Below are 13,958 nucleotides of genomic sequence, written 5' to 3'. Positions count from 1 at the left end.
TTGGATTTGAATATAAGAATGATACACTTACATCACTTGTTGCATTTGACGGCCCTTTTCGACGTCTGATTCTCATATGCCAGGTTCGTGCAACGACTTATGACGAAATGTCACCACCAAAGCTGACATGCGCTGGCGCTAATCTTCATTTTGAGGCTGTACGCCTAACGGAGTGGGGGCGAATCCTAGCGTTCATCCAGTCCCTGGCCTCGCTTTCCCCAGCCTCACAGGAGATATGCAAGCGCTAAATGACATTGGCAGTGATACGCCAGATCTGCACCTTGGCTGCGGGCAGAAGCTCACCTCATAATCAACGATATAGCGCTCGAATTGCCCGTCGCGTTGCTGTGATCCGATCCGCCATGCTTTGATCCTATTTTCGTTGCTGTCACGGTACTTAACGTCAGGCTGGCTCGCACAGCACACTCGCGCGACGATGAAGATCGACTCTTTTTCGCGGTCGCGCGCATCTAGTTACATGTCGTGGGCTGGCGCACGCACACAATCAACTTTGAAGAGGTCAGCGTCGACCGTCAAAACTTCATGGCTCGATAGCCATCATCAGGCCCGTAGCGATTTCCGCATCCGATCTGGTCGCGGATGCTTGTGGGTACTGGCATTCCTCTGGCTCTGTGGTCTTACGACTGGATTCATTGTATTATGCGTCTGGTCGACCTTGGTCTCTGACTCCTGGAGTTCTTCCGGTTCTCTTTCGGCCTGTCTCCCTGACGACACTTTCAGCCTGCAGCCAGAAGATTATCAGTATTGGTCGAACTCTGGGTTCTTCCAAATCACTCTGGGAACTGGCGATCTGACATTTACGCAAGCCAAAGCTATTGATGTCATTTGGGACATAGTCAGTACCCAAAACCTTGATGTTTCTGTACAGTTTGAATAACTGACCTATTTAAGGTCGTCGGTCGAGGTGGTCAAGCACTGATAGCTTTCTTCTCCTGGCAGACATTTGTGAGATACGTAACCACGTCGATGGAAGTACAGCCCGTCACTTTCAATACATATCGCATGATCTTCCTTCAGAATGAGTCGCTCGTCCTGGGGATTCCACGAATCATCCGGGATTTTAGCAAACGACGTGGTCTGCACTCTCGATGTGCGATGGTCTTCATTATACTGACTATGATGTTCGTTTTGATTTTTCCTACACTGGGTAGTGCCATGACTGGTTACAGCGGTAACGTTCTGGCCTATGTCCCGGACTCGGCCGGAAATTTCGTTCCGTTCAACAACTTCAGTATTGTCCTTTACACAGTCCACGATGGTACAAGAATCAATCAGACAGATGATTTCCATGCGACCATATACAAATCGCCCAATTCGAGTAAGTCGATCGTACGACGAACAATGCATATGCGTTGCCTAATTTATGCATACAGATGATCCGCTACTGACGGATGTCACTCGGTACACTTACAGATTTGGAAAAGACGGCGATTGTCGGGGATACATCAATACTGGGCTCGCAGAATGTAGTTCGAATGCGATGTTGTGGAATATATCGCAATGTAAGATATCCTACAGTGTTTCGTAAGGGCTCGCTTTTACTTACTCTGTCCCAGATGTCGGCAATTATGGAACCGAGCCAAAGCAGGATCAGTCATCGACATTTGGCAACTCCTCTCTGGGTCCACCTACACTAAACATAACTGCCTACGACGTGCCGAATGCTTTCTGGGTGAATCGGGACACCAGACCTACAGGAACCGGCCTTGCAACCACGTTTTTATCTGATGGTCAATTTTATGACCAACAAGTGATCACGAGAGATGCTCAGTGCCAGGCACAGAAGGTTCGTAGTCCCCACAGACAAAACTCTGCATACATCTAACTCTCCCCAGACTTACAGATGGGGCTTTTCCTTCATCCAGCTCAATATTATGGTCATCCTGCTCTGGGTGTGGACCCTTGGCGTTATGATCATGTACATATCGTCCAAGATGACAAGATTGCAGCGCGGAAGAGAAGACGTGGCAGGCGAGTACAAGGCCGTCTTCGAGCTATCGGACGCAATGCATTCCCAGCTCACCCATATCGAGAAAGAGGAAGCGAACGACGTACGGAATATGACGGAGTCAGCTTTGCGGCGCCGCATCACGAAGGATCTCTACGGCGGCTCTATCGCGTACGACACAGCGCTCTTACCTGAGAGCACTGATGGGAAAGAAGGTAATGAATGGACTCTGAAGGCCTGGGCAAAGAGGGAAGTGTGGTGGTTGCTTGCACTCACTGTGGCCGTCGTGATTGACATCTTCGTCATTCGCAGTTTTATCATGCACCCTGTGCGCAACGATCTCTGGCTCTTTCCTGCGCTACCGCTTGCCATAGGCTTTGCGATGTACGTAGGATTGACGTGTAAGAGTAGGCTGATGGTGCTGTTCTGGGCTGCGTTGTGTGTGTGTATACTGCCAGCGATCGTACTCTCGGTGACTATTCAGATGCTCTCCGGGCACTACTAGAAGTTGTAGATGAATTGGTTATGAAGAGACATTACAGTTCAGTTGGTGACTCTGGAATTGATGATTGGGGGTCGGCGGAGATGAGAAGGAGTAGACTTCGTCGATACGGATAGGACGCTTCCTTCCGGCCCACGGTGAGGTCAAAGAGATCTTCGTGTGGGCATTTATTACTTACGTTATAGACGCTTCCAAACCACCAATCTTTCACATACGACCATTGGACGTTGAAAACAAGGCTTCCCGTTCGCTCAGCCCTATTTAAGCAACGTACCGGTGGATTAGTACTCAGGTGGGTGACCACTGGGGAATCCCCACTGTTGTATGTAAATATTTTGTTTTTGAGCATGTCCTGTACGTATCTCTTTTGCTCTTGAGTACGTACGGTGTTACGGTCTGCAAAGCTATGTCGTGCGTTCTTTCCTTCATCGTGGACGTGGTTGATTTAACTTGTCAGCTACTTCCAACACCAACTTTCGACGCGAACATCGCGCCGAGCATTGGTTCTTACCATTGTATATGTGGCTTCTTCTTGGATGACGTGAACAGCACACATGTACCTAGGTATGTCTGGCCAGCCGCTCGACACGTCTGTGTCGCCGCTGATAAGCTCCGCATGCAGAACTACAACTGAACAGTGTGTATTGCTTTGAGCGTCTGGTTTGAGCGTTGACTGCCACCACGTACCCTGAAATAATACCTAAGATTGATGTAGGCGATATAGATCGAGACAGTCTCGTCTAAATCGCTTGCTGGTAGGTATGCAAACGTTCACGCTCTCAGATTACACGCACGACACGACGCTGCCACGTACGCTCCTCTTGCACAAGTCTCTCCCTAGCTGCCTCAGACCGATTCTGTTCATCCAGAGACGCTGATCGTTTCTGAACAGCAAAACGAGGAGTCATCATCTTCGCCAGACGATCCATAGCAAACTCACGCTCGTGTCTGGCAGAAGTGTACAGACCAATGCGCCGATGGAGACCACCTCCAACGTCCTCAAGCACGAGGAATATGGCAACGTCGGGATCCGTGTGCAAGTGAAATCCACCACCAAGAAGCACCACGGTCACAGTGGCTACCGCCTGGTTCTGGACACCGTAGTCGAATGACAGTGTCCCTCCTTTGAAGCCGGACATACGGTAGCTGAGTGGGTAGCTGCGCAGCTGCCCTATGCCTGGCTCGGGGATAAGTGCACTTGCGGCTGTCCAGCTCTCTAGGTCGATCCACGGATGGTAGGCTTCGTGGCGCGACCACTCGTCAACGTGGCCGCGGAGTTCTCTACGACCTTGAGAGCGGTGGTGCATATAGACGCGGGTATTTGAACCGTAGTCTGATTGAGATGTGATAGGAAACATAAGGTTTCCGCAGTCGCTGTCGCCTCGATTCGATTTGACTGATGCCCATGTCCAGGACGGGAACATATCGTCATTTGTTGTTTGTAGCGGCCACTGCTCAGTGCCTGAGATACTCCATGCTAAACCTGTTAGAAAAGTTGTCCTAGGCATTGCTGGTCTGTTGGCTACTGGATATTTTCGGTCAGCCTCGTCGGCATCAAAGTACAGAATCGGTATGCCGTAGAACTGCGACGCGCGTAGGTTGCGGTCATGGCGACTAAGACTGAACGCGCCAATGACCCCCATGAAGGCTTTGACGATGTCGCTCGGGTACGATAATCTCCGAATGTAGTACTCTTGCAAACGGTCGAATATATAGTTCTCCGCAGACGCATTCTGCATTTGAGGGAACGCCCGCGCTGGCGCACTCGACCCAGTTGCTTCTGCGAATCGAGCCAACATGAAGTTCCCACAATGCATATCATTGCATTGGAAGTAGAGTTGAGACGGAGTAAAAACAAGGCGGCGGCGCGACAGCAACATTTCTTGATAAGTCCATCCACGAGTGCTCCACGTAGCCTCCGATATTTCTAATCTCGGATTAGGAAATGCTGCATGCGGCTTCCCGTTGATGGACATAACATCTTCCTCAATAAGAGGCGTCTCTCCAATACCGGGAAGACCTGCATGAGGCCCAACTCCAGCTGCAGCTATGATTGTGACCGCAGCCCCTTGGTAGATGACTCCCATGTTGCTGATAGCATCGTGTTTTTCGGCAGCGTTGGCTTGATCTATGCAATACCGATCGATCCACAGATATCTCATCCCGAGCCGAACTGTCACGTGTATCGCATCTTTCATGGTCCGTGGGAGGTCGTGCAGGTCTACCTGGCTCGAATCATTGGAGCTGGCGAGACCCCAGACGTAGCTGAGGCATACGTAAGGTCTATTCTCTGGCAGTACGCACAAAGTTCGCGTAGCGCAGTCTATCACATTCAGACCCATTGAAAGCTTCCTAACCTCGTCCTTACAGGTTCCATAGTGACTCGACTTGCACTCAAACATCCAACGGTTTGCGAGTGTCATCAAAATGGATGACCTCGCCACTCCAAACGGATATCGAGGCGAGCATATCTCGTAAGGCACTATCCAGATCTCACGAGAAGTGATGCGTGCTTCCAGATTGAAAAACATTGCTTGCTGAGACTCAACGCCATCGCCGGGTAGTGTGATTTGGTGACACCAGAGCCGGTAATTATCCATGGCTCGAGGATCTGAGTTGCTGATGATTAACTGGTAGAGCTGACTGCATACTACGCAGGCAAGATTCAGGTTCTTGGTGATGAAAAAGGGTAGGAGGAGCTGCGCGTGGCTCCGCGATGAACCGACGAACCTATCCACCCAACCGTGGCAACTATGGCAGCTGGACAAGGACTGTTCACTCCCGACTCGCTTTGTTTGCCAAGGCATAACCGAAGGATGGTATTACGGGCGATACACGTTCGAACTCGGTGCTGAGTAACACGAGATGCTGAGAGTTGTAAGATGTGGTACAAATTACGGCCTGACAGTGCTGCCTTGGCTACCGGTCAAGGGCCTGCATGGTTCCCATGCACCTGTGCACCCTATCACAAGTACATACCTCCAGCCTCTCTAACAAGTTAGTGCCAGCCAAAAGAAGGCAGAGCAAGTCATTTTGTTTAAGAGCATGACTTCGCTTGCGACATTATTGCAATGGTGCAGACTGCTAGCAATCAGGGTACAAGAATGCCTCCTGTGAAGAATCGAATCTATCAGACTCATGACCAGAAAATTACTTTTCGCGAGTCTCCGGTTCCGAAGTTTAGATGACTCCGATACTTGGTTGCCTCCAGGGCTTTCCAGGTGGAGGTCCGCACGTGACTGTCCGACCTCGGCAAGCGCCGTTAAACCCTGCGGCCGTTGCGTAAATCAGAAAACTGCAATTACTGAGCAGACAGAGATGTGGGCCATGCAAGATGGGCTGCGTTGATAAGGAATGCGTCTGGAGGGGCTGCATCGGGTGCTGATGCTGCAGGCAGCGATTCCGTGCTTGAAAGCTTAAAATTGCGTAACCCTGCCGTTTCGCCGTTTCGGTAGACCTGCTCTTTGCCGAGAAGGGTTCGAAAAGTTCGTCTGGGGGAATACGCAACGACCTATTATTCACCATGCTGCCCAATTCCTGAAAAGTGTCTCTCCAGCGCCCACAACGGCGACTAGGCTCTACCTTTGTCCCGCTCCCGACGCGATCGCCCTTCCACTTCCTCTTCCGCCGCCCTTTGCGAACGAGGGCCTCAGCACCCCACCACCGGCGTCATGGTTCGCAACATCGTTGTCCTCGGCGGGAGCTCGCACCCGCAGCTGACCGAGTATGCGCTGCTGCGCGCAGAAGGAAAAAATCCAGCTACTGACGGACGTGCAGGACCATCTGCAACCACCTCGGCATCCCGCCTGCAAAGGCCCTCCTTGGCAAGTTCAAGGTCGGCGAAACCAGGGTCGAGATTGAAGAGAGCGTGCGTGGAAAGGATGTGTTCATCATCCAGTCTGGTGGCGGTTCAGGTACTGCTCCCCTTGCTGTGCAGGCGCGCCGCAGTTGCGGTGCAACGTGTGGTTTTATTTTCACATGAAAGAATTGCGCTAACATTTGCGATGCAGTGAACGACCACCTCATGGAGTAGGCTCTTCTACTTGGTGCAGCTGCTTGCAATGCCTAACCGTCTTGCAGACTCCTCATCACCATCTCCGCCTGCCAGACTGCCTCGGCTAAGCGCATTACCGCCGTGCTGCCGCTCTTTCCGTATTCGCGCCAGTCGGACATTCCCTACAATAAGACCGGCGCGCCGCTCGCCAGGGTTCCGGGCACGCGGTCGAGGACAGGCACGTACAGCTTCGAGTCGCGCCCTCAGACACCGCACCCCGGCCAGCCTGAGAGTGCGGGCCTGGGCGCCAATGGCACTGCGACGTTGCACCACCAGCTCAGTCGCATGAAGCTGGACGAGCAGCGCAACGGGCCCTCAGCGCCCTCTAGCCCGGTCAAGACGAATGGCCTGCGCCGCAGCGAGACGGTCGACTCGACCAAGTCGGACGCCGCAGTTCACTTTGATAGCGCGAATGGCGTGAACGGCGCAGTCACAAAGCCCACCACCAAGCCTCCAGCTTTCGAGCCTCAGGTTGGGTACCGTCAGTGGGTTGCTCAGGCCGGCACTTTGATCGCCGACCTGCTCACATGTGCTGGTGCTGACCATGTCATCACCATGGATCTGCACGGTACGTAGCTCTTTCCTCCGGCCGGTAGCGTTGTACTGACGAGTTGCTAGATCCCCAGTACCAAGGCTTTTTCGACATTCCTGTCGACAACCTGTACGGCCGCCACCTCCTCCGCAAATACATTCAGTCGAACATTCCCGACTACCAACAGGCCGTTATCGTCAGTCCAGACGCCGGAGGTGCTAAGCGAGCTACTGCCATCGCTGATGCGCTTGGTATGCCCTTTGCGCTCATCCACAAGGAGCGCCGACCTACGCAGATCAGTGACAGGCAAAACGCCACCATGATGCTTGTCGGTGACGTCGCAAACCGCACCGCCATCCTGATCGACGATTTGGCCGACACATCCAACACCATTACTCGCGCAGCCAAGCTGGTGAAGAAGGAGGGTGCATCGCAGGTATACGCGCTGATTACCCACGGCATCCTCAGTGGTGACGCGATTGATCGCATCAATGCCAGTGCGCTGGACAAGGTCGTTGTCACCAACACGGTAGACCAGACCGAGCACAAGTCGCGCTGCCCCAAACTCGAGGTTCTCGAGGTGGGCAACGTGTTCGCAGAGGTGAGCAAATACATCTTAGCCAGGAGAGAAAAGCAGTAACTGACCTTTCCCCAGGCAATCCGACGCGTCCACCACGGCGAGAGCATCAGCGTGCTATTCGACTACAGCTAGTGGCTGATCGACCCACGCCCGCCCCGCCTCTCCCATAAAAGTCTCCTTTCCTCAGGCAAACCCGCCTTCGGGCCATAGAAAACCATATATTAGAGTTGCGGACTACAGTGACGCGGCGCCGCTTCGGCTGGCCCGCTGTCTCCATTCCGTAAGGCCCTCTCACCCAAGTGACTGTGCCCCTGTTCATACACCTGCTGGGGAGCAGTATATCAAGTACCTGGCCTGCGCGCTGCGTGTTTTTGCACGGATGGCGTTGAAGGCGTTGGGGATGTTTGTATATGCCAAATGTAGATGGGATTAGCTCTCCTGAATTCCGGCTACGCCGGTGGAACTGTGTTTGCTCACTCTGTGGTGTAGGTGGTGTGTGTGCTATGTGTTTCTTGTGATTGCATGTGACGTAAGCGAGCTGTTGCGGCTCGGCCTGGCACCTGCACGAGTTGTGCTCAAGCATACAGACCTAGAACTCAAACTGGATCCATGGCCGTGTTGAAGGTACTCCACGGGGAGCGGTCTTGGCCGTTCTGTGAAGAAGTGTGTTCTGAAGATGGTCGCGTCTTTTGCATCATCACCTTACTGCATCCATGCCAAATCTCTGACCAAATCGTGACACTTCAAGAGTGGCAAAGTCTATTACAAAATGCTAACAAGTCTAAGTAGCTGAAAAAATCCTCGACGGCCAAGGTCCCGCCTCTCATCGAGTGCGCCATGCTTTGCTTTTAGAACGCACATACACACATTATCACTGCGACATGATCACTGCGGCGCACCCATGCTCTGCAGTCTCGCCAACTCAAAGTACACGCCCTTCTGCGCCACAAGGTCGTCGTGCCGCCCCTTCTCCACGATCTTGCCCTGGTCAAACACGTAGATAACGTCGGCCTGTTGGATCGTGCTCAGACGATGCGCGATAGCGATCGTGGTGCGGCCTTGCGCGGCGGCGTCGAGGGCGTCTTGGACGACGCGTTCGGATGTGGAGTCGAGCGCTGAGGTAGCTTCGTCGAGCAGGCTGTGGCGCGTTAGCAAACAGAACTCAGAGCTATGAGGATGTGAGGGGGTACTTACAGAACCTTGGGGTCGCGCAGCAGCGCCCTCGCAATAGCGAGACGCTGCCTTTGTCCGCCGGATAATAACGCACCCTTCGCACCGACAAGTGTGGAGAAACCGTCTGGCAAGCTCATGATGAATTCGTAGATGTTTGCGTCCTTGCATGCTTGTACGATGGCTTCTTCGGTAACGTCGTCCTTGTTGGCGAGGATGTTCTCGCGAATGGTACCAGTGTATAGTGTGGTTTCTTGGCTGACAATGGCTAACTGAGCACGGTAGTCTTGCAGGTTGTATTCCTGCAGATCGACACCGTCAACTAGTACAGAGCCGGCCGAAGGGTCGTAGAAGCGCTCTAGAAGCTGCATAACGGTAGACTTGCCACTGCCACTCGCACCAACAAGGGCAATGAACTGACCGGGCTCGGCGACGAGGTCGATTCCACGCAAAACCCGGTGGTCTGGTCTTCCAGGATAGGTGAATCGCACACCTTCCAGTTCGACTCGGCCAGATAGATGATCGATCTTCTTACCGTCCGGAGACCAGTGGTCGATCTTGGGCATGCGGTTGAGGAAGGACTTGAGCAGCTTGGCGGCATCACGAGCCTCGCCCATGTCTGGCGCAAAAGAGAAGATAGCGCCAGCTGATTGCGCACCGTTGATGATGGCAGAGTACACAATAAAGAACTGCAAGACAGTGTACTCTTGTGCGAGCAAGAGACGACCTCCATACCAGAAGACCAGAGCGAAAATCAACATGGAGAGTCCTTGCGAAGTGGCGTACAACGAGGCGGAGATGTTGTTGAATACGATATTTCCTGCAGCCTGCTTGATGAGCTTCTCCTGATACTCCCGCAGAAGATGTTGCTCAAGAGACAGTGTGGCGACGGTGCGAATGGACGAAGCAGCTTCACAGGCGAACGAAGCAGCTTCGGAGGTCTCCTTGTTGCGCTTCTCCATGCGAATGAGAGCATAGAATCGGAAATATCCGCAAGCCAACATGAGCGGGATGGTTGCAGTGCAAACAAGTGCCAGTTTCCAGCCGAAAGAGCAGCCAACAATGACAGCTACGATAATCGACGCAGAAGAGTTGACAATTGTACCAAGTGTGGCGCCACTGAGGCCAGCCAGACGATTAGCCTCCGACGAGAGGAAGCTGGACAAGGCGCCAGAGGTCACCGTCTCGCCGTCGAAGAACTCCATATCCTGTCGGAGCATGGCAGCAAACGCACGCTGGCGAACATTGCCAATGAGACGAGCAGAGCCCTTGGATAGCGTCATACCCTGGGCATAGTAGAAAAGACCAATGACGAGACCTAGCATGAGGAACATCCAGCACCAAAAGTTGATGCCGTAGCCTCCTAACGATGTGCCAGGTGACATGAGCGAATTGATGGAGTTACCGAGGAAGATGGCCTGGATAGCAGGGTTGCAGCCAGCGAGGAAACTGAAAACAAGGCCAAGCGCCATGGTCTTGTGTTCACCGGCGTTCATTTCCCAGGCAAACTTGACAAGTGCCCAAGTACCATATAGCTCTTCCTTCTCTTCTCTCCTTGCGACCACGGACGGAGCGGATGTAACAGTTCGTAGAAGCGCTGGCTTTTCTCCAGCAGCCTTCTCGTCTTCTAGATCCTCGATATCGGACAAGCGCTTGCCAGTGTGCTTCTTCTGAGTGAGTTCTTGTGCCTGAACAAGACTGGCGTAGACGCCATCAGCGCGGATCAAACTCTCGTGCGTGCCAGTCTCTACGATCTCGCCCTGTGCCATAACTACAATGTTGTCTGCTTTCTTGATCGTAGAGAGACGATGGGCAATGACGATTGTGGTGCGACCCTTGGCGGCACGGTCAAGCGCTTCTTGAACGAGAGACTCCGATTTTGTATCCAGCGCTGCGGTAGCTTCGTCAAGAAGCAGAATCTTGGGATCCGATACAATGGCACGAGCGATGGCAATACGCTGCTTCTGGCCACCACTAAGCAGATTACCACGCTCACCGACCTTGGTCTGGTACCCATCTGGTTGATCCATGATGAAGTCGTGGGCGTTGGCAATTTTGGCGGCATGCTCAATCAGCTCCGTCTTCTTCTCATCAGATGCATCGGCGTATTCGGTGTTGACTAATCCGTGTAGAATACTCTCGTATATCGTGGTGCTGAACAGTACTGGTTCCTGACTAACGATCGCCATATGTTGTCGCAACCACCTGAGGTTGAGTGTGCTGATATCTTTACCATCCAAGAAAATTTGGCCTTCCATGGGAAGATAAAAGCGCTCGAGCAGACCGACAATAGTAGACTTTCCGGATCCAGATGCTCCTACTAATGCCACCATCTGACCGGAACTAACGCTCAGATTGAAGTTCTGGAGGACGACTGTATCCGGGCGAGATGGGTAGATGTGCCTGAGATTCTTGAACTCAAGATTACCAACGAAAGTCTCTGGAGTCTCGCCCTCTTCAGTCTCTGGATCAATGGGGGACTGACGCTCGATGGTGTTGAATACCTTGGTTGCTGCTGCGGTAGCGCCACCAAAAGCCTGAAGATGCGGGAGGTTCGAACCGATGGAGATACCGGCAAGCATGGAAGCCATGACGACTGTCAGAATGTTCGCAACGCCCAGCTCGCCACTGTCAAGGAACCTCTTTCCTTGCCAAAATGCCAGAGCATACTGCAAATTGAGCACGCCCATCATGCCTGCGATCATCGTGGACAACCAGAACTTGGCTTTGAAATCGTGGATGGTGGCCTTATCGAGGAACAGCTTGTACTTCTCTTGGAGACGCCTTTGTGTACCATACGCTGCAACGTTACGGGCTGAAGCCAGGACCTCTTCGGCCAAAGATGCTGCCGTGGCGTTTTCATCAATTGCGATCGTCTGGTTTTTCTTCATCATTGAACCGTTGACACCCATCATGAGAACAAGGGCGACGGTAGCTGACAACATGATGAGAGACAATTTCCAAGACCGGATGAAGCCAACGATGATTGCGGACACGAACATAGAGACACCGGTAACGAAAAGACCGATCTTCTGACCGATTCCATCTTGAACCAGATTCATGTCAGAGCTGATACGAGTGGTGACTTCTCCAGATCCAAGGAAGTCAAAGAAGGCGATGTTTTGCCTGAAGATGGCGCGGAGATAAAGTTGTCGAATCTGTTTGGTGATCTGCTCTCCAGTGTAGGAAAATCCGATAACACTGATGTACGTTGTGACGAACGAACCAATAGCTTCAATTTTATTAGTACCATTTGCTGGAAGAGATGAGTTAGTACATACCAAGATACACAAAGTACAAGGTGAACTTGTTAGTTTGGCTCTGAAAGTGCTCTGCAGCGGTAGCATCCACCGAGAAACCCGTGAAGCTGCCTGCAAAATTACCGTAAACAAGCTGTTGATGTCAGTTTGAAGTTACTGCGTGGGCACAGGTACATGTCTCTTGATCACGTCCAAATGGGGTAGGTACGTACGGTCATGAGGGGCATTACAGCTCCAGCTGCAATAGAAGCAATGAGCGATACAATCATTATGAAGGTATGCGTCTTATTCGCATATCGAAACAACGCGAAGTAGCCGACGTTGAGTTTTGGTGCATCTGTCTGTCTGTCGATTATTTGCTTATCGTGGTCGCTGAGGCCAGAGGTGAGCGTTTTCGCCCCTTCCTCAGAGGATGCATCATGGTTCTTCTCTTCAGCTCCTCTCCCGGGTGGTGATTCGATGTTCAGCGTGGCTACACCTGCTGCAGCACGCTCTTGGGGGGCGGCCATATCGTCGTTTTGACTCCCAAAGCTGTATTGTCGATGTACTTCGAAGGAGTGACACAACTAGGTGTCTTTCACCCAGCGAGATTGACCTCGGTGCCAAAACCCGAATGCACAGGCCTTAGAACTGGATCGGTTTGATTTAGGCCCGTGTCACTAGGCCGGAGATGGTAAAGGGGCAACGTCGCTTCGCTCTGGTGTTTCTCGAATGCGGCTCGCGCAGTGGTTTCACGTGCGCTAAGCTTTGCTTCCAAGGAAAGGGTTAACCGCTGAATACGGCAATACGGGAGCGGACAAATGCTAGAGGAATGTGCGGGGTGGCAACCATGAAGTAGCAGCCAGGATGTTCGTATAGGATGGAGCCGAATATTACGCGTCGTAAATTAGAAGCGGTGTTCTATAGCTGCAACGCCCTTTCTTGTTGATGACTTTGGATGAGGTGATGTTGAAGGTTGCAATAACAAGGCATTTGAATCAAAAGGGCGTCGCGTTATAATGGTTGCCTGGCCTGGTTGCCCGTATAATTTTCAGGTGCAGCCGTAGAGAATGGTCCGTTGCCTCCGTTCCGTGCGATCTGTCGCATTCGGAGACGCCCTCCGCTTCTCCATGCCGTCAGCAAGAATTTGTTCACCTCTGGTTGCAGTTGTGGCGGCCAGTGTCCGCCACAACGTCGGGGACGGAGTTTAAAAGCGTCCGTCTACCGACATTGTTACGGCGACCCACACGTACGCAACCGTAAGCTGCGACCGCCGTCTTGACGCATAAGCCCGCTCGCACTCGCTCTCGTACTCAACACAGTGCGTTCGGCAAGCTGTTACGCTATAAGCTTGTTGAGCCGCTCCAGTACACCGAAAACAACCAGTTGCCTGGCAATACATTATTGGGAGCCACGCACCATGGTTTGATCCTGAGTAGGTAGCACCGAGCATTTATCACACGTTACCCTCAGGCGCGACCCAACGAAGTTGATCTGACGCTTAATGCGACAACACGAAGCTCGGACAAATTTGAGTGGATCGGTTGCAAAGCTGATGTTGCCTGGGGCTGGACAGTTGCTGCCTGGAATGTATCCAACCCCTGCGACGTCCTGCAGACTGCGAACCTACGAGCTACTTACTACCCTTAGAAACTTCTGCCCAGTGGTACTCCACACAGAACTGCTGACTCGTCTCTCAGCCTCATTGTAACAAACAAGCAAGCGCCCCTTGTCGTATTAGCCACGCCATGCCGGCACTTCCGTCTCACAGCGAAGCTTGATTGTATGTACTGTACTCTGGAGTGTCCGACTTGTCACGGACACGGCTGCAACTTAAGAGACGAGGGATCGGTAACATTCCAGAAGAAAGTTCCTTATCAGTGCGGTTGCGCTCAAGTGGAGGTGTTCAGTA

General features: G+C 52.4%; 4 protein-coding genes across 4 annotated transcripts; 2 read left to right on the top strand and 2 right to left on the bottom strand.

The window, feature by feature from the left end:
• Window positions 1-244: 244 nt before the first annotated feature.
• On the top strand, window positions 245-2,474 carry C7974DRAFT_361696 (uncharacterized protein; the record flags this gene model as incomplete). The annotated part of the gene is made up of 5 exons (XM_046139718.1): window positions 245-856; window positions 913-1,339; window positions 1,395-1,523; window positions 1,578-1,807; window positions 1,857-2,474. Exons 1-5 carry the CDS (start codon window positions 437-439, stop codon window positions 2,472-2,474), a joined length of 1,824 nt encoding a protein of 607 aa, XP_045995150.1. The 5' UTR covers window positions 245-436.
• A 776-nt stretch (window positions 2,475-3,250) lies between these two features.
• C7974DRAFT_314104 (heterokaryon incompatibility protein-domain-containing protein) lies at window positions 3,251-4,894 on the bottom strand (the record flags this gene model as incomplete). The annotated part of the gene is made up of 1 exon (XM_046138440.1): window positions 3,251-4,894. One exon carries the CDS (start codon window positions 4,892-4,894, stop codon window positions 3,251-3,253), a length of 1,644 nt encoding a protein of 547 aa, XP_045995149.1.
• A 1,087-nt stretch (window positions 4,895-5,981) lies between these two features.
• Window positions 5,982-8,127, top strand: C7974DRAFT_210565 (phosphoribosyltransferase-like protein). The gene is made up of 6 exons (XM_046136965.1): window positions 5,982-6,195; window positions 6,249-6,385; window positions 6,482-6,500; window positions 6,552-7,093; window positions 7,144-7,658; window positions 7,713-8,127. Exons 1-6 carry the CDS (start codon window positions 6,143-6,145, stop codon window positions 7,767-7,769), a joined length of 1,323 nt encoding a protein of 440 aa, XP_045995148.1. The 5' UTR covers window positions 5,982-6,142; the 3' UTR covers window positions 7,770-8,127.
• Window positions 8,128-8,358: 231 nt separating this feature from the next.
• On the bottom strand, window positions 8,359-12,886 carry C7974DRAFT_210549 (P-loop containing nucleoside triphosphate hydrolase protein). The gene is made up of 4 exons (XM_046136964.1): window positions 12,280-12,886; window positions 12,089-12,200; window positions 8,832-12,039; window positions 8,359-8,775 (listed from the first exon to the last, which is right to left on the bottom strand). Exons 1-4 carry the CDS (start codon window positions 12,574-12,576, stop codon window positions 8,523-8,525), a joined length of 3,870 nt encoding a protein of 1,289 aa, XP_045995147.1. The 5' UTR covers window positions 12,577-12,886; the 3' UTR covers window positions 8,359-8,522.
• Between the last annotated feature and the right edge of the window lie 1,072 nt (window positions 12,887-13,958).

This window comes from Boeremia exigua (genome assembly GCF_020726555.1).
Source record: "Boeremia exigua strain MPI-SDFR-AT-0100 chromosome Unknown C7974scaffold_8, whole genome shotgun sequence".
NCBI classification, from domain to species: domain Eukaryota; kingdom Fungi; phylum Ascomycota; class Dothideomycetes; order Pleosporales; family Didymellaceae; genus Boeremia; species Boeremia exigua.
Note: the sequence above shows the minus strand (reverse complement) of the source record. Positions and strands in the feature narration are given on the sequence as shown.